The sequence below is a fragment of the Agelaius tricolor genome, unplaced genomic scaffold (genome assembly GCF_023055355.1).
Source record: "Agelaius tricolor isolate 1412-34295 unplaced genomic scaffold, bAgeTri1.0.p SCAF_132, whole genome shotgun sequence".
Lineage (NCBI taxonomy): Eukaryota > Metazoa > Chordata > Aves > Passeriformes > Icteridae > Agelaius > Agelaius tricolor.
Window position 1 is genome coordinate 106,801 of NW_027269392.1, and position 22,740 is coordinate 129,540.

The window sequence follows — 22,740 nt, forward strand, 5'->3', positions numbered from 1 at the left end:
TGGGATTTTTGCCATTCCTGGACTTATTTGGGATTTTGGGATTTGGGGGAATTTCCTGTTGGGAATTTTGGGATTTTTCCTGGATGGGATTTTTGGGATTTTGCTATTTCAGAACTTTCTCCTCATTATTTTTCGAGCCTTTTTAACGGGATTTTTACCATTCCCGGACCGATTTTTTTGGGGTTTTTTCCCCATTTTTTACCGTTCCCGCGTGGAATTTTTTTTTTTGGGAATTTTTTTGGTGCCACCCCCGTTGTCCCCACCCCGTGTCCCCTCCCCAGGTGCAGGGGGACAACGAGGCCGAGCGGGACCTGGGGGCCGTGCAGAGGGGGGACCCCGAGATGGAGCAGAAACTGAACCGGGTCCTGAGGGGCTGCATCGAGAGCGGGGCCGGGAACCCCGTGAGCTCCATCCACGACCAGGGGGCCGGGGGAAATGGTGAGATTGGGGACATTGGGGACATTTGGGGACATTTGGGGACATTGGGGGACATTGGGGGACATTGGGGACATTTGGGGACATTTGGCACCTTGGGAGGGTGGGGGACATTTGGGGACACTGGGGACATTGGGAACCCCGTGAGCTCCATCCACGACCAGGGGGCCGGGGGGAATGGTGAGACTGGGGACATTTGGGGACATTTGGGGACATTTGGGGACATTTGGGGACATTGGGGGGATTGGGGACATTGGGGCACTGGGGGGATTGGGAACCCCGTGAGCTCCATCCACGACCAGGGGGCCGGGGGAAATGGTGAGATTGGGGACATTGGGGACATTGGGGACATTGGGAGGGTGGGGGACATTTGGGGACATTGGGGACATTTGGGGGATTGGGGACATTGGGGACATTTGGGGCACTGAGGGGATTGGGGACATTGGGGACATTGGGAACCCCGTGAGCTCCATCCACGACCAGGGAGCAGGCGGGAACGGTGAGAGAGGGGACATTGGGGACATTGGGGACATTTGGGGACATTGGGGACATTAATGGGGACATTGGGGACATTAATGGGGACATTGGGGACATTGGGGACATTTGGGGACATTAATGGGGACATTAATGGGGACATTGGGGACATTAATGGGGACATTGGGGACATTGGGGACATTTGGGGACATTAATGGGGACATTAATGGGGACACTGGGGACATTGGGGACATTGGGAACCCCGTGAGCTCCATCCATGATCAGGGGGCCGGGGGAAATGGTGAGAGAGGGGACATTTGGGGACATTGGGGACATTAATGGGGACATTAATGGGGACATTGGGGACATTTGGGGCACTGGGGAGATTGGGGGACATTGGGGGACATTGGGGACATTGGGGACATTGAGGGGATTGGGAACCCCGTGAGCTCCATCCATGATCAGGGAGCAGGGGGAAATGGTGAGAGAGGGGACATTTGGGGACATTAATGGGGACATTGGGGACATGGAGGGGATTGGGGGCATTTGGGGGGGATTGGGGACCCTGTGAGCTCCATCCACGACCAGGGAGCAGGGGGGGAACGGTGAGAGAGGGGACATTTGGGGACATTTGGGGACATTTGGGGACATTTGGGGACATTTGGGGGATTGGGGACATTGGGGACATTGGGAACCCCGTGAGCTCCATCCACGACCAGGGGGCCGGGGGAAATGGTGAGAGAGGGGACATTGGGGACATTGGGGACATTAATGGGGACATTGGGGACATTTGGGGACCTGGAGGGGATTGGGGACATTAATGGGGACATTAATGGGGACATTAATGGGGACATTGGGGACATTGGGAACCCCATGAGCTCCATCCATGATCAGGGGGCCGGGGGGAACGGTGAGAGAGGGGACATTGGGGACATTTGGGGACATTTTGGGACATGGGGGACATTGGGGACATTGGGGACATTTGGTGACATTGGGGACATTTGGGGACATGGGGGACATTGGGGACATTTGGTGACATTGCGGGGCCACCATGGGACACATCCCTGGTGCCAGGCTGATGTCCTCAGTGATGTCCCCAACCCTGTCCCCGCTGATGTCCCCGATGTCCTCAATAGTGTCCCATGCCTTCAGTGATGTCCCCAGTGGTGTCCCCAGTGGTGTCCCCCATGATGTCCTTGATGTCCCCGATGCTGTCCTCAATGTCCCCACTGGTGTCCCCAGTGACGTTCTCCATGTTGCCACTTATGTCCCCTGTGCTGTCCCCTGTGTCCCCAGTGTCCCCTCTGATGTCCCCAATGATGTCCCCAGTGACGTTCTCCGTGTTGCCACTGATGTCCCCTCTGCTGTCCCCCGTGTCCCTGATGTCCCCACTGGTGTCCCCAATGTCCCCTCTGCTGTCCCCCGTGTCCCCAATGACGTTCTCTGTGTTGCCACTGCTGTCCCCTCTGCTGTCCCCAATGTCTCCTCTGGTGTCCCCTCTGATGTCCCCCCTGATGTCCCCAATGTCCCCTCTGGTGTCCCCAATGATGTCCCCAATGATGTTCTCCATGTTGCCACTGATGTCCCCGATGTCCCCTCTGGTGTCCCCCCTGGTGTCCCCCGTGTCCCCAATGTCCCCAATGATGTCCCCAATGATGTCCCCAATGCCGTTCTCCATATGTCCCCTCTGGTGTCCCCAATGATGTCCCCAATGATGTCCCCAATGTCCCCTCTGCTGTCCCCAGTGATGTCCCCAATGACGTTCTCCATGTCCCCTATGTCCCCAATGATGTCCCCCCTGGTGTCCCCCCTGGTGTCCCCAATGTCCCCTGTGCTGTCCCCAGGCAATGTCCTGAAGGAGATCTCGGAGCCGGCCGGGGCCGTCATCTACGCCAGCCGCTTCCAGGTCAGTGACACGCGTGTCACCAAATGTCACCCAGTGTCACCAATGTCACCCCAGTGTCACCTCAATGTCACCAATGTCACCCAATGTCACCCCAGGGTCACCCCAGGGTCACCAATGTCACCCCAGTGTCCCCTCAGTGTCCCCAGTGTCACCCCAGTGTCCCCAGTGTCCCCTCATTGTCCCCAATGTCACCCCAGGGTCACCAATGTCACCCCAGGGTCACCCCAGGGTCATCCCAGTGTCCCCAATGTCCCCAAATCCCCAAACCCTTTAACCCCTTCCATCCCCTGATGTGCGCCATTGCTGGCGCCATTGCTGGCGCTGTCACCAATGGCCTTGGTGACACCTTGGTGACACCTTGGTGACACCTTGGTGACACCTTGGTGACATTGGTGGCAGCTGGGTGACCCCACGCTGAGCATCCTGGAGCTGTGGGGGGCCGAGTGTCCCTTGTCCCCAATGTCCCCAAACCCTTTAACCCCTTCCATCCCATGATTTCACTGATGACATCGGTGACACCTTGGTGACCCTGGTGACACCTTGGTGACATTGGTGGCCTTGGTGGCAGCTGGGTGACCCCGCCCTGAGCGTCCTGGAGCTCTGGGTGTCCCTTGTCCCCAGTGTCCCCAAACCCTTTAACCCCTTCCATCCCGTGATTTCACTGATGACATCGGTGACACCTTGGTGACGTCGGTGACACTTTGGTGGCCTTGGTGGCAGCTGGGTGACCCCGCCCTGAGCATCCTGGAGCTGTGGGTGTCCCTTGTCCCCCTTGTCCCCCTCATCCCGTGTCCCCAAACCCTTTAACCCCTTCAATCCCATGACATCCGCCATTGTCACTGGTGGCCCTGGTGACACTTTGGTGGCCCTGGTGACACTTTGTGACATTGGTGCCACCTTGGTGACCTTGATGGCAGCTGGGTGACCCCATGCTGAGCATCCTGGAGCTGGGTGTCCCTTGTCCCCAAATCCCCAAACCCTTTAACCCCTTCCATCCCGTGATTTCACTGATGACATCGGTGACACCTTGGTGACACCTTGGTGACATTGGTGACACTTTGGTGGCCCCGGTGGCAGCTGGGTGACCCCACGCTGAGCATCCTGGAGCTGTGGGGGGCCGAGTACCAGGAGTCCAACGCGCTGCTGGTGCGGCCGGAGGCGCTGGGGCTGCTGCGGCGCCTGGCGGAGAGAGAGCGGTGTCCCCTGAGCGTGGTGGGGACAATCACCGGGGATGGCAGGGTAAGGGACACTGATGGGGACATTGGGGACATTAATGGGGACATTGGGGACAATGGGAGGGTGAGAGGTGTCCCCTGAGCGTGGTGGGGACAATCACCGGGGATGGCAGGGTAAGGGACATTGGGGACATTGGGGACACTGACAGGGACATTGGAGAGAGAGCGGTGTCCCCTGAGCGTGGTGGGGACAATCACCGGGGACGGACGGGTGAGGGACATTAATGGGGACATTGGGGACATTGGAGAGAGCGGTGTCCCCTGAGCGTGGTGGGGACAATCACCAGGGATGGCAGGGTAAGGGACATTGATGGGGACATTAATGGGGACATTGGGGACATTGGGGACACTGACAGGGACATTGGAGAGAGAGCGGTGTCCCCTGAGCGTGGTGGGGACAATCACCGGGGATGGACGGGTGAGGGACATTGGGGACATTAATGGGGACATTGGGGACATGAGCGGTGTCCCCTGAGCGTGGTGGGGACAATCACCGGGGATGGCAGGGTGAGGGACATTGGGGACATTAATGGGGACATTGGGGACATTGGGGACATTGGGGACACTGGGAGAGAGAGCGGTGTCCCCTGAGCGTGGTGGGGACAATCACCGGGGATGGACGGGTAAGGGACATTGGGGACATTAACAGGGACACTGGGGACACTGGGGACATTGGGGGGTTGGGGCCATTGGGGGCAGTGGGGACACTGGGGACATTGACGGGGACATTGGGGACATTTGGGATATTAGGGGCATTGGGGACATTAACGGGGACATTGGGGACACTGGGGACATTGAGGGGATTGGGGATGTTGGGGACATTGGGAACCCCGTGAGCTCCATCCATGACCAGGGGGCCGGGGGAAACGGTGAGAGAGGGGACATTGGGGACATTTGGGGACATTTGGGGACATTTGGGGACATTAACGGGGACACTGGGGACATTTGGGGACATTGGGGACATTGGGGACATTGGGAACCCCGTGAGCTCCATCCATGATCAGGGGGCAGGAGGGAACGGTGAGAGAGGGGACATTGGGGACATTGGGGACATTGGGGACACTGGGGACATTAATGGGGACATTGGGGGACGTTGGGGACGTTGGGGACACTGGGGACATTAATGGGGACATTGGGGGACGTTGGGGACGTTGAGGACATTTGATGTTGATTTTTGGGTGGTTTTTGGGGGTATTTTTGGGGTCATTTTTGGGCTGATTTTGGGGTTGATTTTTCAGTTAATTTTTGTGGGCATTTTTGGGTGTTTTGGGGATTTTTGGGGTCGTTTTTGGGGTGTATTTGGGGTTAATTTTTGTGGGTGTTTTTGGGCTGTTTTTGGTGTTTTGGGGCAATTTTGGGGGAAATTTTTGCTGCTGTTTTGGGGGATTTCTGGGGATTTTGGGGATATTTTTGAGGTGGTTTTGGGGTCGATTTTGGGGTTAATTTTTGTGGGCATTTTTGGGATTTTGGGGCAGTTTTGGGGTCATTTTTGGGGTGGTTTTGGGGTTGATTTTCGAGGTAATTTTTATGGGCATTTTTGGGATTTTGAGGTGGTTTTGGGGTCATTTTTGGGGTGTATTCGGGGTTGATTTTTGTGGGCAGTTTTGGGCTGTTTTTGGTGTTTTGGGGCAATTTTTGGGGAAATTTTTTCTGCTTTTTTGGGGTGGTTTTGTGGATTTTGGGGAATATTTTTGGGGTGGTTTTGGGGTTGATTTTTCAGTTAATTTTTGTGGGCATTTTTGGGATTTTGGGGTCGTTTTTGGGGTCTATTTGGGGTTAATTTCTGTTGCAATTTTTGCAGGTGTTTTTGGGTTGTTTTTGGTGTTTTGGGGCAATTTTCGGGGTCGTTTCTCGGGGAAATTTTTGCTGCTGTTTTGGGGCATTTCTGGGGATTTTGGGGATATTTTTGGGCTGTTTTTGGGGTGATTTTGGGGTTGATTTTTGTGTTAATTTCTGTGGGCATTTTTAGGATTTTGGGGTCGTTTTTGGGGTGTATTCCAGGTTGATTTTTGTGGGTGTTTTTGGGCCGTTTTTGGTGTTTTGGGGCAATTTTCGGGGTTGTTTCTCGGGGAAATTTTTGCTGCTGTTTTGGGGGATTTCTGGGGATTTTGGGGGATATTTTTGGGGTGGTTTTGGGCTGATTTTTGGGGTGTCCATCCCAGATCGTGCTGGTCGATGACCTGGCCTCGCCGGTTCCTGAAATTGGGGGGTCCCACAAGGGGCTCCCCACCCCCGTCAACCTGGAGCTGGAGTGGGTGCTGGGCAAGATGCCCCAAAAGGTGAGAGGGGACCCCAAAAACCGACCCGAAATTGGGGGGGAAGAGTCCAGAATGGGACCCCAAAAACTGACCCGAAATTTGGGGGGGAAGAGTCCAGAATGGGACCCCAAAAACTGACCAAAAATCTGGGGGAAAGCCCCAAATTGGGACCCCAAAACTGGGGGAACACCCCAAAAAAGGAACCCCAAAAACTGACCCAAAACTGGGGGGGAAGAGTCCAAAATGGGACCCCAAAAACCGACCCGAAATTTGGGGGTGATGCCCCAAAATGGGACCCCAAAACTGGGGGAACACCCCAAAAAAGGGACCCCAAAAACTGCCCCGAAATTGGGGGGGGAAGAGTCCAGAATGGGACCCCAAAAATGGCCCCAAAATCTGGGGGGAAAACTCCAAAAAAAGGGACCCCAAAAGATGATCAGGGACCCCAAAAACTGACCCAAAATTTGGGTGGAACAGCCCAAAAAAGGGACCCCAAAAACTGACCCGAAATCTGGGGGCGATGCCCCAAAATGGGACCCCAAAAATGGGGAAAAAACTCCAAAAAAGGGACCCCAAAAGATGATCAGGGACCCCAAAAATTGACCCGAAATTTGGGGGGGGGAAGAGTCCAGAATGGGACCCCAAAAACCGACCCGAAATTTGAGGGCGATGCCCCAAAATGGGACCCCAAAAATGGCCCCGAAACTGGGAGAAAAACTCAAAAAAATGGCACCAAAAGATGATCAGGGACCCCAAAAATTGACCTGAAATCGGGGGAGAAGAGTCCAGAATGGGACCCCAAAAACCGACCCGAAATCGGGGGGGAAGTGTCCAGAATGGGACCCCAAAAACCGACCCGAAATTTGGGGGCGATGCCCCAAAATGGGACCCCAAAAATGGGGAAAAACTCCAAAAGAAAGGGACCCCAAAAGATGATCAGGGACCCCAAAAATTGACCCGAAATTTGGGGGGGAACAGCCCCAAAACTGAACCAAAATTGGAGGGGGAAGAGTCAAGAATGGGACCCCAAAAACCGACCCGAAATTTGAGGGTGATGCCCCAAAATGGGACCCCAAAAATGGGGAAAAACTCCAAAAAAAAGGGACCCCAAAAGATGATCAGGGACCCCAAAAACCGACCCAAAATTTGGGGGGAAGAGTCCAAAATGGGACCCCAAAAACCGACCCGAAATTTGGGGGTGATGCCCCAAAATGGGACCCCAAAACTGGGGGAAAAACTCCAAAAAATGGCACCAAAAGTGATCAGGGACCCCAAAAACTGACCCGAAATTGGGAGGGGAACAGCCCCAAAACTGAACCAAAATTGGAGGGGGAAGAGTCAAGAATGGGACCCCAAAAACCGACCCGAAATTTGAGGGTGATGCCCCAAAATGGGACCCCAAAAATGGGGAAAAACTCCAAAAAAAAGGGACCCCAAAAGATGATCAGGGACCCCAAAAATTGTCCCGAAATTTGGGGGGGAAGAGTCCAAAATGGGACCCCAAAAATTTGAACCCCCAAATTTTTTAACCCAAATTTTTTTACCCCAATTTTTTTTATTTGATGTACCCCAAATTTCCCCTTTTTCCCCCCAATTTTTGGGGTGTCCCTGATGGTTTTTGGGGTCCCCTGATGATGTTTGGGGTCCTCTCCAATCTCTGGCATCTCCAACCCCCAAAAATTTAAACCCCCAAAAATTTAAACCCCCAAATTTTTTACCCCAAATTTTTTTATTTCCTGTACCCCAAATTTCCCCTTTTTCCCCCCAATTTTTGGGGTGTCCCTGATGATTTTTGGGGTCCCCTCCAATCTCCAGCATCTCCAACCCCCAAAAACTGAACTGACCCAAAATTTGAACCCCCAAAAATTTAAACCCCCACATTTTTTACCCCAAATTTTTTATTTGATGTACCCCAAATTTCACCTTTTCCCCCCCAATTTTTGGGGTGTCCCCGATGGTTTTTGGGGTGTCCCCGATGGTTTTTGGGGTGTTCCTGATGGTTTTTGGGGTGTCCCTGGTGATTTTTGGGGTGTCCCTGATGGTTTTTGGGGTGTCCCTGATGGTTTTTGGGGTGTCCCTGATGATGTTTGGGGTCCCCCTGATGGTTTTTGGGGTGTCCCCGGTATTTTTGGGTGTCCCCGATGGTTTTTGGGGTGTTCCTGATGGTTTTTGGGGTGTCCCTGATGGTTTTTGGGGTGTCCCTGATGATTTTTGGGGTGTTCCTGATGGTTTTTGGGGTGTCCCCGATGGTTTTTGGGTCCCCCTGATGGTTTTTGGGGTGTCCCCGGTATTTTTGGGGTGTCCCTGATGGTTTTTGGGGTCCCCCCAGGAGTTCCACCTGTCCCGGGCTCCGCTGCCCCGGCGCCCCCTGAGCCTCCCCCCGGGGCTCTCGGTCAGAGCCGCCCTCGAGAGGGTCCTGAGGCTGCCGGCCGTGGCCAGCAAGAGGTACCTGACCAACAAGGTGAGTCCTTGTCACCTGTGTCACCTGTGTCACCTGTCTGTGTCACCTGTGTCACCTCATTGTCACCTGTGTCACCTGTGTCACCTCATTGTCACCCCTGTGTCACCTGTGTCACACCTGTGTCACACCAACCCCACCCCAAACCCCGGCCGTGGCCAGCAAGAGGTACCTGACCAACAAGGTGAGTGACACCTGTCCTTGTCACCTCATTGTCACCTCATTGTCACCTGTCTGTGTCACCTGTGTCACCCCTGTGTCACCCCTGTGTCACCCCTGTGTCACCTGTGTTACACCAACCCCACCCAAACCCCGGCCGTGGCCAGCAAGAGGTACCTGACCAACAAGGTGAGTGACACCTGTGTCACACCTGTGTCACCTCATTGTCACCTGTGTGTCACCCCTGTGTCACCTGTGATACCCCTGTGTCACCCCTGTGTCACCTGTGTTACACCAACCCCACCCCAAACCCCGGCCGTGGCCAGCAAGAGGTACCTGACCAACAAGGTGAGTGACACACCTGTGTCACCTGTCTGTGTCACCTGTGGTACCCCTGTGTCACCCCTGTGTCACCTGTCACACCTGTGTCACCTGTCTGTGTCACCTGTGATACCCCTGTGTCACCCCTGTCACACCTGTGTGAGCCCAACCCCAAACCCCGGCCGTGGCCAGCAAGAGGTACCTGACCAACAAGGTGAGTGTCACCTGTCCTTGTCACCTGAGTGTCACCTCATTGTCACCCCTGTGTCACTGCTGTGTCACCCCTGTGTCACCCCTGTGTCACCTGTCTGTGTCACCTGTGTGACCTCTGTGTCACCTCAGCATTGGATCAGTGTCACCTGTGGCACCTGCCACCTGTGCCACCCCCACCCTCAATGTCCCCAATGTCCCCCCAGTGTCCCCAGTGTCCCCAACCCCCCCGATGTCCCCAACCCCCTGATGTCCCCACTGCTGTCCCCACTGTCCCCAACCCCCCGATGTCCCCAATGTCCCCACTGTCCCCATTGCTGTCCCCATTGCTGTCCCCAATGTCCCCAACCCCCGCTGCTGTCCCCACTGCTGTCCCCCCAGTGTCCCCACTGTCCCCATTGCTGTCCCCACTGCTATCCCCGCTGTCCCTAATGTCCCCAATGCTGTCCCCATTGCTGTCCCCAATGCTGTCCCCATTGCTGTCCCCAATGTCCCCACTGTCCTCAATGTCCCCAATCCCTGCGCTGTCCCCGATGTCCTCAACCCCCCCAGTGTCCCCATTGCTGTCCCCACTGCTGTCCCCATGCTGTCCCCATTGCTGTCCCCACTGCTGTCCCCAATGTCCCCAATGTCCCCAACCCCCCCACTGTCCCCAGTGTCCCCACTGTCCCCATTGCTGTCCCCACTGTCCCCCCACTGTCCCCATTGCTCTCCCCACTGCTCTCCCCACTGCTGTCCCCAATGTCCCCACACTGTCCCCACTGTCCCCACTGTCCCCCAGTGCTGTCCCCACTGATGTCCCCATTGCTGTCCCCATGGGTGTCCCCACTGTCCCCATTGCTGTCCCCCCAGTGTCCCCACACTGTCCCCGCTGTCCCCAATGTCCCCACTGTCCCCACACTGTCCCCCCACACTGTCCCCAGTGTCCCCATTGCTGTCCCCAGTGTCCCCAAGCCCCCCCGATGTCCCCGCTGTCCCCATTGCTGTCCCCACTGCTGTCCCCAATGTCCCCACTGTCCCCACACTGTCCCCACTGTCCCCACTGCTATCCCCATTGCTGTCCCCAATCCCCGCGCTGTCCCCACACTGTCCCCACTGTCCCCAATGCTGTCCCCACACTGTCCCCATTGCTGTCCCCCCAGTGTCCCCAGTGTCCCCACACTGTCCCCACGGCTGTCCCCAGGTGGACCGCTCGGTGACGGGGCTGGTGGCGCAGCAGCAGTGCGTGGGTCCCCTGCACACGCCGCTGGCCGACGTGGCCGTGGTGGCCCTGTCCCCGTTCGGGGACAGCGGCGCCGCCACCGCCATCGGCGAGCAGCCGATCAAGGGGCTCCTGGACCCCGCGGCCGGCGCGCGCCTGGCGCTGACCGAGGCCATCACCAACCTGGTGTTCGCACGCGTGACGCACCTCAAGGTGACACCTGGGGACATTGGGGACATTGGGGCGTTTGAGGGATTTGGGATGTTGGGGACATTGGGGGGATTTGGGGATATTGGGGGGTTTGGGGACACTGGGGACATTGGGGACACTGGGGACATTGGGCACTGACGGAGGCCATCACCAACCTGGTGTTCACACGAGTGACGCACCTCAAGGTGACACTTGGGGACATTGGGGACATTGGGGGGATTTGGGTGTTTGAGGTGTTGGGGACACTGGGGACATCTGGGGGGTTTGGGGATGTTTGGGGACATTGGGGACATTGGGCGCTGGCCGAGGCCATCACCAACCTGGTGTTCGCCAGGGTCACGCACCTCAAGGTGACACCTGGGGACACTGGGGACATCTGGGGGGTTTGAGGGATTTGGGGGTGTTCAGGATATTGGGGACATTGGGGACATTGGGCACTGACCAAGGCCATCACCAACCTGGTGTTCACACGGGTGACGCACCTCAAGGTGATACTGGGGGACACTTGGGGACATTGGGGACATCTGGGGGGGTTTGGGGGAATTGGGGGAATTGGGATATCTGGGGGGTTTGGGGATGTTTGGGGACATTGGGGACATTGGGCACTGACCGAGGCCATCACCAACCTGGTGTTCGCACGCGTGACGCACCTCAAGGTGACACTTGGGGACACTGGGGACATTTGGGGTGTTAGGGGTTATTTGGGGTGTTTGGGGTGTTGGGGACATTGGGGACATTGGGCGCTGACCGAGGCCATCACCAACCTGGTGTTCGCCAGGGTCACGCACCTCAAGGTGACACCTGGGGACATTGAGGGGATTTGGGGTGTTTGAGGTGTTTGGGACATTGGGGACATTGGGGACATTGGGCGCTGACCGAGGCCATCACCAGCCTGGTGTTCGCACTAGTGACGCACCTCAAGGTGACACCTGGGGACATCGGGGACATTGGGGACATCAACGAGGTTCAGGGGATTTGGGGGTGTTTGGGATACTGGGGACATTGGGGACATTGGGGACAGTGGGCGCTGACCGAGGCCATCACCAACCTGGTGTTCGCCAGGGTCACGCACCTCAAGGTGACACCTGGGGACACTGGGGGGTTTGGGGACACTGGGGACATTGGGGTGTTTGAGGTGTTGGGGACATTGGGGACATTGGGGACATTGGGGACACCTGGGGGGTTTGGGGATGTTTGGGGACATTGGGGACATTGGGCGCTGACCGAGGCCATCACCAACCTGGTGTTCGCACGCGTGACGCACCTCAAGGTGACAGTTGGGGACACTGGGGACACTGGGGAGGGTTTGGGATATTGGCGGGTTTGGGGACACTGGGGACATTGGTGACAATGGGACCATGGGGCGCTGACCGAGGCCATCACCAACCTGGTGTTCGCACGCGTGACGCACCTCAAGGTGACAGTTGGGGACACTGGGGACACTGGGGAGGGTTTGGGATATTGGCGGGTTTGGGGACACTGGGGACATTGGTGACAATGGGACCATGGGGTACTGACCGAGGCCATCACCAACCTGGTGTTCGCCAGGGTCACGCACATCAAGGGGACGTTGGGGACATTGTGGGGTTGGGGACATTGTGGGGTGGGGGTGGCAGCAGGGGGAGGTGGCAGGCGGTGGCACTGACCTGTCCCCTCCCCCATCTCTCCCTGTCTCTCTGTGTCCCTCTGTGTGTCCCCAATGTCCCCAATGCCCCCATTGTCCCCCCCAATCCCCCCATTGTCCCAAATGTCCCCCCATTGTCCCAAATGTCCCCCATAATGTCCCCAACCCCCCCAATGTCCCCCAAATGTCCCCATTGTCCCTGCTGTCCCCAATGTTCCCCAATGCCCCCAATCCCCCATTGTCCCCTCTGTCCCCAATGCCCTCCAATGTCCCCAAATCCCCCCATTGTCCCCAATCCCCCCTCTGTTCCCAAATGTCCCCAATTTACCCCCAACCCCCCCATTGTCCCCTGCTGTCCCCAACCCCCCCAATGTCCCCCCAATGTCCCCCAAATGTCCCCAATCCCTCCAATGACCCCTCTGCCCCCAATGTGCCCCCAATGTCCCCTCTGTCCCCAATTTCCCCCCAATGTCCCTCCAATGTCCCCAATCCCCCAATGTCCCCAATGTCCCCATTGTCCCCAATCCCTCCAATGTCCCCATTGTCCTCAATGTCCCCAATTTCCCCCCAATGTTCCCAATGTCCCCCCCATTGCCCCCATTGTCCTGCCAATGTCCCCAATGTGCCCCAATGTCCCCAACCCCCCATTGTCCCCAATATCCCTCCAATGTCCCAAATCCCCCCATTGTCCCCAATGCCCCCAATCCCTCCAATGTCCCGTCTGTCCCCATTGTCCCTGGTGTCCCCCGTGTCCCCGCTGTCCCCAGGACGTGAAGTGCTCGGGCAATTGGATGTGGGGCTCCAAGCTGGGGGCGGAGGGCGGGGCGCTGGTGGCCGCGTGTGACGCGCTGGTGGCCGCCCTGCGCCGCCTGGGCGTGGCCATCGACGGCGGCAAGGACTCGCTCAGCATGGCCGCCAGAGTGGGCAGCGACACCGTCATGGCGCCCGGTGACAGTGGGGACACTGGGGGGGACAATGGGGGGACAATGGGGACATCGAGGGGGACTGGGGGCATTGGGGACATTGAGAGCACATTGGGAGGACTGGGGACATTGAGGAGGATTGGGGACAATGGGGACACTGGGGACATCGAGGGGGACTGGGGACATCGAGGGGGATTGGGGACGTTGGGAACCAGGGGGGCACTGGGGACATTGGGGGGCATTGGGGACATTGAGGGGGATTGGGGACATTGAGGGGGACTGGGGGCATTGGGGACATTGGGAACCAGGGGGACACTGGGGACACTGGGGGGCACTGGGGGCATTGGGGAGGGATTGGGGACATTAGGGACCAGGGGGACATTGGGGACATTGGGTGGGTTGAGGACATTGGGGGGGATTGGGGACATTTTGGGGGACATTGGGGGGCACTGGGGACATTGGGGACACTGGGGACACTGTGGGGGGCATTGGGAGGACATTGGGGACACTGGGGGGATTGGGGACAATTGGGGACATTGGGGACATTGGGCGGGTTGGGGACATTGGGGACATTGGGTGACATTGGGGACAATGGGGGATTGGAGGCATTGGTGACATTGGGGCACATTGGGGCCAGTGGGGCCATTGAGGGGGATTGGGGACACTGGGGGGATTTGGGGACAATGGGGACATTGGGGACAATGGGGACATTGGGGGAGGACAGTGGGGCACATTGGGGACATTGCGAAGTCAGGGGACATTGGGGGATTTGGGGACATTGTGGGGGACAATGGGGGCATTGGGGACATTGGGGACAATGGGGGCATTGGGGGACTGGGGACAATGGGGACATTGGGGGGACATTGGGGGGTTGGGGACACTGGCGGGGATTGGGGACACTGGGGGCATTGGGAACTAGGGGGACACTGGGGACATTGTGGGGATTGGGGACACTGGGGACAATGGGGGACATTGGGAGGGTTGGGGACACTGGGGGGATTTGGGGACCAGGGTGACATTGGAGGATTGGGGACAATGGGGGGATTTGTGGGGCACTGGGGACATTGGGGGGACATTGGGGGGACATTGGGGACACTGGGGGGGCACTGGGGGCATTGGGGACAATGGGGACATCGAGGGACATTGGGGACATTTGGGACAATGGGGGATTGGGGGATTTGGGATACTGGGGACAATGGGGACATTGGGCGGATTTCGGGACATTGGGGACATTGGGGGATTTGGGACAATGGGGACACTGGGGACATTGGGGGGGATTGGGGGGACATTGGAGACATTGGGGGGAGTTGGGGACATTGTGGACACCCAGGTGACCCCGCGGTGACCCCCAGGTGCCCTGGTGATCTCGGCCTACGCCGTGTGCCCCGATGTCACCGCCACCGTCACCCCCGACCTCAAGTGTCCCAACGACAGAGGTGAGGGACACACCTGGGGACAGCTGGGGACATTGGGGATATACCTGGGACACACCTGGGGACACACCTGGGGACACACCTGGGACACACCTGGGACACACCTGGGGACAGCTGGGGACATTGGGGATATACCTGGGGACACACCTGGGGACACACCTGGGACACACCTGGGGACATTGGGGACACCTGGGGACAGCTGGGGACACACCTGGGACACACCTGGGACACACCTGGGGACACACCTGGGACACACCTGGGGACACACCTGGGACACACCTGGGGACATGGGGACACACCTGGGGACACTGGGGACAGCTGGGGACACACCTGGGACACACCTGGGGACAGCTGGGGACAGCTGGGGACACACCTGGGACACACCTGGGACACACCTGGGACACACCTGGGGACACACCTGGGGACACTTTTGGGGCCATTTTTGTCCCTTTTGGTTCCAGTTTTTCCCAGCTCTATTGAGGCCATTTTTGGGTGGATTTTCCCCATTTTTGGGTCCATTTTTAGGTTGAATTTCCCCATTTTTGGGTCCATTTTTAGGTCAAATTTCCCCATTTTTAGGTCCATTTTTAGGTCGAATTTCCCCAATTTTGGGTCCATTTTCGGGTCCATTTTTAGGTCCATTTTTAGGTTGAATTTCCCCATTTTTAGGTCCATTTTTGGATAGAATTTCCCCATTTTTGGGTCAATTTTTAGGTCAAATTTCCCCATTTTTGGGTCCAATTTTGGCTTCATTTTTAGGTCCATTTTTAGGTTGAATTTCCCCAATTTTGGGTCCATTTCTGGGTCCATTTTTAGGTTGAATTTCCCCATTTTTGGGTCCATTTTTAGGTCCAATTTCCCCATTTTTGGGTCCATTTTTAGGCCCATTTTTAAGTTCAATTTCCCCAATTTTGGCTCCATTTTTGGGTCCATTTTTAGGTTGAATTTCCCCATTTTTGGGTCCATTTTTAGGTCAAATTTCCCCATTTTTGGGTCCATTTTTAGGTCCATTTTTAGGCCCATTTTTAAGTAGAATTTCCCCAATTTTGGGTCCATTTTTAGGTCAATTTTTAGGTCGAATTTCCCCATTTTTGGGTCCATTTTAGGGCCCATTTTTAGGTTTAATTTCCCCATTTTTGGGTCCATTTTAGGGCCCATTTTTAGGTTTAATTTCCCCATTTTTGGGTCTATTTTTGTGTCCATTTTTAGGTTGAATTTCCCAATTTTGGGTCCATTTTTAGGCCCATTTTTAGGTTGAATTTCCCCAATTTTGGGTCCATTTTTAGGTCCATTTTTAGGTCGAATTTCCCCATTTTTAGGTCCATTTTTGGTCCACTTTTAGGTCGAATTTCCCCATTTTTGGGTCAATTTTTAGGTCGAATTTCCCCATTTTTGGCTCAATTTTTGGGCCCATTTTGGGGTCATTTTCCTCCATTTTTGGGTCCATTTCTGGGCCCATTTTTAGGTCGAATTTCCCCATTTTTGGGTCAATTTTAGGGCCCATTTTTAGGCTGAATTTCCCTAATTTTGGGTCCTTTTTTAGGTCCATTTTTAGGTTGAATTTCCCCATTTTTGGGTCCATTTTTGTGTCCATTTTTAGGCCCATTTTTAGGTTGAATTTCCCCATTTTTGGGTCCATTTTTAGGTTGAATTTCCCCAATTTTTGGTCCATTTTTGGGTCCATTTTTGGGTGGATTTCCCACATTTTTAGGTCAATTTTCCCCATTTTTGGCTCCATTTTTGGCTCAAATTTCCCCCATTTTTGGCTCCATTTTTGGCTCCATTTTTGGGTGGATTTCCCCCATTTTTGGGTCAATTTTCCCCATTTTTGGCTCCATTTTTGGCTCGAATTTCTCCCATTTTTGGCTCCATTTATGGGTGGATTTCCCACATTTTTACGTGAAATTTCCCCATTTTTGGGTGTTTTTTTCCCCATTTTTAGGTCCATTTTTGGCCCCTTTTATGGGTGGATTTCCCACATTTTGAGGTCAATTTCCCCCATTTTTGGCTCCATTTTTGGGTCAATTTTCCCCATTTTTGGCTCCATTTTTGGCTCGAATTTCCCCCATTTTTGGCTCCATTTTTGGCTCCATTTTTGGATCGAATTTCCCACATTTTTAGGCCAATTTCCCCCATTTTTGGCTCCATTTCTGGGTGGATTTCCCACATTTTTAGGTCAATTTTCCCCATTTTTGGCTCCATTTTTGGCTGAAATTTCTCCATTTTTGGGTCCATTTTTGGGTCCATTTTTGGCTCCATTTATGGGTGGATTTCCCACATTTTTAGGTCAATTTCCCCCATTTTTGGCTCCATTTTTAGGTCAATTTTCCCCATTTTTGGCTCCATTTTTGGCTCGAATTTCCCCCATTTTAGGCTCCATTTTTGGGTAGATTCCCCCAGTTTTGCTTGGATTTTCCCCATTTTTGGCTCCGTTTTTGGGTGGATTTCCCACATTTTTAGGTCAATTTTCCCCATTTTTGGCTCCATTTTTGGCTCAAATTTCTCCCATTTTTGGCTCCATTTTTGGCTCCATCTATGGGTGGATTTCCCATATTTTTACGTCAATTTTCCCCATTTTTAGGTCCATTTTTGGGTCCATTTATGGGTGGATTTCCCACATTTTTAGGTCAATTTCCCCCATTTTTGGCTCCGTTTTTGGGTGGATTTCCCACATTTTTACGTCAAATTTCCCCATTTTTGGGTGTTTTTTTCCCCATTTTTAGGTCCATTTTTGGCCCCTTTTATGGGTGGATTTCCCACATTTTGAGGTCAATTTCCCCCATTTTTGGCTCCATTTTTGGGTCAATTTTCCCCATTTTTGGCTCCATTTATGCGTGGATTTCCCACATTTTTGGGTCAATTTTCCCCATTTTTGGCTCCATTTTTGGCTCGAATTTCCCCCATTTTTGGCTCCATTTTTGGCTCCATTTTTGGATTGAATTTCCCACATTTTTAGGCCAATTTCCCCCATTTTTGGCTCCATTTCTGGGTGGATTTCCCACATTTTTAGGTCAATTTTCCCCATTTTTGGCTCCATTTTTGGCTCCATTTTTGGCTCGAATTTCCCCCAGTTTTGTCTCCATTTTTGGGTCAATTTCCCCCCAATTTCTGGTGATTCTGGGGCTGATTTTGGGCTGATTTTGGGCTGATTTTGGGCTGTTTCAGGGGCCCTGCTGTGGGTGCAGCTGAACCCGGGGCGGCACCGCCTGGGAGGCTCCGCCCTGGCCCAGGTGTTTGCCCAGGTGGGCGACGACTGCCCCGACCTGGACCAGCCCCAGAGCCTGGAGAGCGCCTTCAACGTCACCCAGCAGCTGCTCAAAGGTTTGGGGCCAAAAACGGCGATTTTGGGGCTTTTTGGGCGAAAAAATGGTGATTTTTGGTCAAAAAATGGGGATTTTAGGGGGAAAAATGGTGATTTTTGGTCAAAAAATGGGGATTTTAGGGGGAAAAATGGCGAGTTTGGGGTGGAAGAACTGAGATTTTTGGGGTGAAAAATTTGACATTTTGGGGTAAAAAATGGTGATTTTGGGTCAAAAAAGAAGGAAATTTAAAGGTGAAAATGGCATTGATGGGGGTTTTGGGGTGAAAAATGGGGATTTTGGGGCTTTCTGGGGCCATTTGCCCCAACCTGGACCAGCCCCAGAGCCTGGAGAGCGCCTTCAACGTCACCCAGCAGCTGCTCAAAGGTTTGGGGCAAAAAACGGCGATTTTGGGAAAAAACCACAGGATTTTGGGGCTTTTTGGGCGAAAAATGGCAATTTTTGGTCAAAAAATGGGGATTTTAGCATGAAAAATGGGGATTTTGGGGTGAAAGAACTGAGATTTTTGGGGTGAAAAATTGGAGATTTTGGGGCAAAAAATGGTGATTTTGGGGCTTTTTGGGCAAAAAAATGGCGATTTTTGGGTGAAAGAACTGAGATTTTTGGGGTGTAAAATTGGAGATTTTGGGGCGAAAAAATGCCAATTTTGGGGTGAAAATGGTGATTTTGGGGCTTTTGGGGTGAAAAAATGGCAATTTTTGGTCAAAAAATGGTGATTTTAGGGTGAAAGAACTGAGATTTTTGGGGTGAAAAATTTGAGATTTTGGGGTGAAAAATGGTGATTTTGGGCAAAAAAATGGCGATTTTTGGTCAAAAAATGGCGATTTTAGGGGGAAAAATGGGGAATTTGGAGTGGGAAATTGTGATTTTTTTGTGGGAAAAAATGGAGATTGTCTGGGCAAATTCCATGGATTTTGGGGTGAAAAATGGCAATTTTGGGGCTTTTGGGGTGAAAAAATGGCGATTTTTGGTCAAAAAATGGTGATTTTTAGGGTGAAAGAACTGAGATTTTTGGGGTGAAAAATTGGAGATTTTGGGGCAAAAAATGTCAATTTTTGGGTGAAAAATGGTGAATTTGGGGCTTTTTGGGGAAAAAAAAAGAAGAAAATTTTTGGGAAAAAACCACAGGATTTTGGGACTTTTTGGGTGAAAAAAATGGCGATTTTTGGTCAAAAAATGGTGATTTTAGGGTGAAAAATGGAGATTTTTTGGGGGTTAAAACCGGCAATTTTTGGGCTCATGGGGTGAAAAAATGGAGATTTTGGGGTGAAAAATGCCAATTTTGGGGCTTGTTGGGAGAAACAATGGCAATTTTGGAGCAAAATCTGGGACTTTTAAGGCAAAAAATGGTGAATATGGGAGAAAAATGGCAAATTTGGGGTGAAAAATGGCGATTTTGGGGTGGGAAATGGAAATTTTGCAGTGAAAAATGGCAATTTTGGGGTGAAAAATGGGGATTTTAGGGTGAAAGAACTGAGATTTTTGGGGTGAAAAATTGGAGATTTTGGGGTGAAAAATGTCAATTTTTGGGTGAAAAATGGTGAATTTGGGGCTTTTTGGGGAAAAAAAAAGAAGAAAATTTTTGGGAAAAAACCACAGGATTTTGGGACTTTTTGGGTGAAAAAAATGGCGATTTTTGGTCAAAAAATGGTGATTTTAGGGTGAAAAATGGAGATTTTTTGGGGGTTAAAACCGGCAATTTTTGGGCTCATGGGGTGAAAAAATGGAGATTTTGGGGTGAAAAATGCCAATTTTGGGGCTTGTTGGGAGAAACAATGGCAATTTTGGAGCAAAATCTGGGACTTTTAAGGCAAAAAATGGTGAATATGGGAGAAAAATGGCAAATTTGGGGTGAAAAATGGCGATTTTGGGGTGGGAAATGGAAATTTTGCAGTGAAAAATGGCAATTTTGGGGTGAAAAATGGGGATTTTAGGGTGAAAGAACTGAGATTTTTGGGGTGAAAAATTGGAGATTTTGGGGTGAAAAATGTCAATTTTTGGGTGAAAAATGGTGAATTTGGGGCTTTTTGGGGAAAAAAAAAGAAGAAAATTTTTGGGAAAAAAACACAGGATTTTGGGACTTTTGGGGTGAAAAAAATGGCGATTTTTGGTCAAAAAATGGTGATTTTAGGGCGAAAAATGGAGATTTTTTGGGGGTTAAAACCGGCAATTTTTGGGCTCATGGGGTGAAAAAATGGAGATTTTGGGGTGAAAAATGCCAATTTTGGGGCTTGTTGGGAGAAACAATGGCAATTTTGGAGCAAAATCTGGGAATTTTAAGGCAAAAAATGCCAATATGGGAGAAAAATGGCAAATTTGGGGTGAAAAATGGGGATTTTAGGGTGAAAGAATTGAGATTTTTGGGGTGAAAAATTGGAGATTTTGGGGCAAAAAATGCCAATTTTGGGGTGAAAAATGGTGATTTTGGGGTGGGAAATGGAAATTTTGGGAGTTCTGGGGTGAAAACCTGAGAATTCGGTGACCCTGAGGTGGCCCTGGGTGACATTTGGTGACCCTGGTGACGTTTGGTGACCCCGACGTGACTTTGGAGTGCCTGGGTCACATTTGGTGGCCCTGGGGTGACATTGCCTGACCTTGGGTGACATTTGGTGGCCCTGAGGTGACCCTGGGTGACCTTGGGGTGTCCCCAGAATGACCTTGGGTGACATTGGGTGACCCCAAGGTGACATTTCCTGATCCGAGGTGACACTTGATGACCCCAAGGTGACTTTGGGTGACCCTAAGGTGACATTTGGTGACCCCAAGATGACACTTGGTGACTCTGAGGTGACATTTCCTGACCCTAATGTGACATATGGTGACCCCGACGTGACGTTTCATGACCTTGGGTGACACTTGGTGGCCCTGGGTGACATTTCCTGACCTGAGGTGACATTCGATGACCTTGGGGTGACGTTTGGTGACCCCGACGTGACATTTGCTGACCTTGGGGTGACGTTTGGTGACATTTGATGACTCTGAGGTCACATTTCATTACTGGGGGACACTTGATGACCCCCAAGGTGACATTGGGTGACCCTGGCTGGCCCTGAGGTGACATTTGATGACCCCAAGGTGACTTTGAGTGACCCCAACGTGACATTCGGTGGCCCTAAGGTGTCATTTGATGACCCTGATGTGACCTATGGAGACCCCGATGTGATGTTTGGTGGCCCTGGCTGACATTTCCTGACATAGGTGACATTTGGTGACCCCGACGTGATGTTTGGTGACCCTGGCTGGCCCTGAGGTGACATTTGTTGACCCCAAGGTGACTTTGAGTGACCCTGACGTGATGTTTAGTGGCCCTGAGGTGACATTTGGTGGCCCTAAAGTGACATTTCCTGACCCAAGGTGACCTATGGTGACCCCGACGTGATGTTTGGTGGCCCTGGGTGACATTTCCCGCCCCCGAGGTGACATTTGGTGGCCTCTGTGTGTGTCCCCTGGGGTGACATTTCCTGACCCAAGGTGACTTTGAGTGACCCCAAGGTGACCTATGGTGACCCCGACGTGACGTTTCATGACCTTGGGTGACATTCGGTGGCCCTGGGTGACATTTCCTGACCTGGGGTGACATTTGGTGACCCCAAGGTGACACTTGATGATCCTGAGGTGACATTTCCTGACCCCCAGGTGACCTATGGTGACCCCGCCGTGATGTTTGGTGGCCCTGGGTGACATTTCCTGACCTGAGGTGACATTGGGTGGCCCCGTGGTGACGTTTGGTGACCCTGACGTGACATTTGATGACTCTGAGGTGACATTTGACTGACCTGGGGTGGCATTTCCCGCCCCCGAGGTGACCCTTGGTGACATTTCCGGTCCCCTTGGTGACGCGTGGTGGCCTGTCCATGTGTCCCCAGCCCTTGGGTGACATTTCCTGACCTGGGGTGACATTTCCCACCCCCGGGGTGACCCATGGTGGCCTCTGTGTGTCCCCAGACCTGGGGTAACATTTGGTGACCCCAATGTGACATTTCCTGACCCAAGGTGACCTATGGTGACCCCGACGTGATGTTTGGTGGCCCTGAGGTGGCATTTCGTGACCCTTAGTGACATTTCCTGCCCCCTTGGTGGCATTTCCCGCCCCCGGGGTGACCCTTGGTGACATTTCCTGACCTTGGGTGACATTTCCCACCCCCAAGGTGACCCTTGGTGGCATCTGTGTGTGTCCCCAGACCTGGGGTGACTTTTGGTGACCCCGACGTGACGTTTCATGACCTTGGGTGACATTCGGTGGCCCTGAGGTGGCGTTTCCTGATCTGAGGTGACATTTGTTGACCCCAAGGTGACTTTGAGTGACCCTAAGGTGACATTTGGTGACCCTGACGTGACGTTTGGTGGCCCTGAGGTGCCCTTGATGACCCCAAGGTGACACTTGATGACCCTAATGTGACCTATGGTGACCCCGACGTGACGTTTTGTGACCTTGGGTGACATTTGGTGGCCATGAGGTGACATTTCCCGCCCCCTTGGTGGCATCTCCGTGTGTGTCACCAGACCTGGGGTGACATTTCCTGACCCTAAGGTGACACTTGATGACCCAAGGTGACCTATGGTGACCCCGACG

General features: G+C 53.3%; 1 protein-coding gene and 1 long non-coding RNA gene across 4 annotated transcripts in view; one reads left to right on the forward strand and one right to left on the reverse strand.

Annotated features, from left to right (window-relative positions):
* LOC139586693 (uncharacterized) overlaps positions 1 to 15,282 on the reverse strand; it is a 35,321-nt gene extending 20,039 nt beyond the window's left edge. The window contains exon 1 of the long non-coding RNA XR_011677914.1: positions 15,189 to 15,282. This is a non-coding gene — a long non-coding RNA (uncharacterized lncRNA). The remainder of the gene's footprint in view (positions 1 to 15,188) is intronic.
* PFAS (phosphoribosylformylglycinamidine synthase) overlaps positions 1 to 22,740 on the forward strand; it is a 96,144-nt gene that overhangs the window by 49,835 nt on the left and 23,569 nt on the right. For all 3 annotated transcript variants that reach the window (XM_071420270.1, XM_071420271.1, XM_071420272.1), the window contains exons 13-21: positions 282 to 438; positions 2,754 to 2,815; positions 3,893 to 4,054; positions 6,213 to 6,329; positions 8,638 to 8,769; positions 10,640 to 10,870; positions 13,259 to 13,439; positions 14,767 to 14,850; positions 18,013 to 18,168. In XM_071420270.1, the coding sequence (XP_071276371.1) occupies positions 282 to 438; positions 2,754 to 2,815; positions 3,893 to 4,054; positions 6,213 to 6,329; positions 8,638 to 8,769; positions 10,640 to 10,870; positions 13,259 to 13,439; positions 14,767 to 14,850; positions 18,013 to 18,168 (1,282 nt within the window). The remainder of the gene's footprint in view (positions 1 to 281; positions 439 to 2,753; positions 2,816 to 3,892; positions 4,055 to 6,212; positions 6,330 to 8,637; positions 8,770 to 10,639; positions 10,871 to 13,258; positions 13,440 to 14,766; positions 14,851 to 18,012; positions 18,169 to 22,740) is intronic.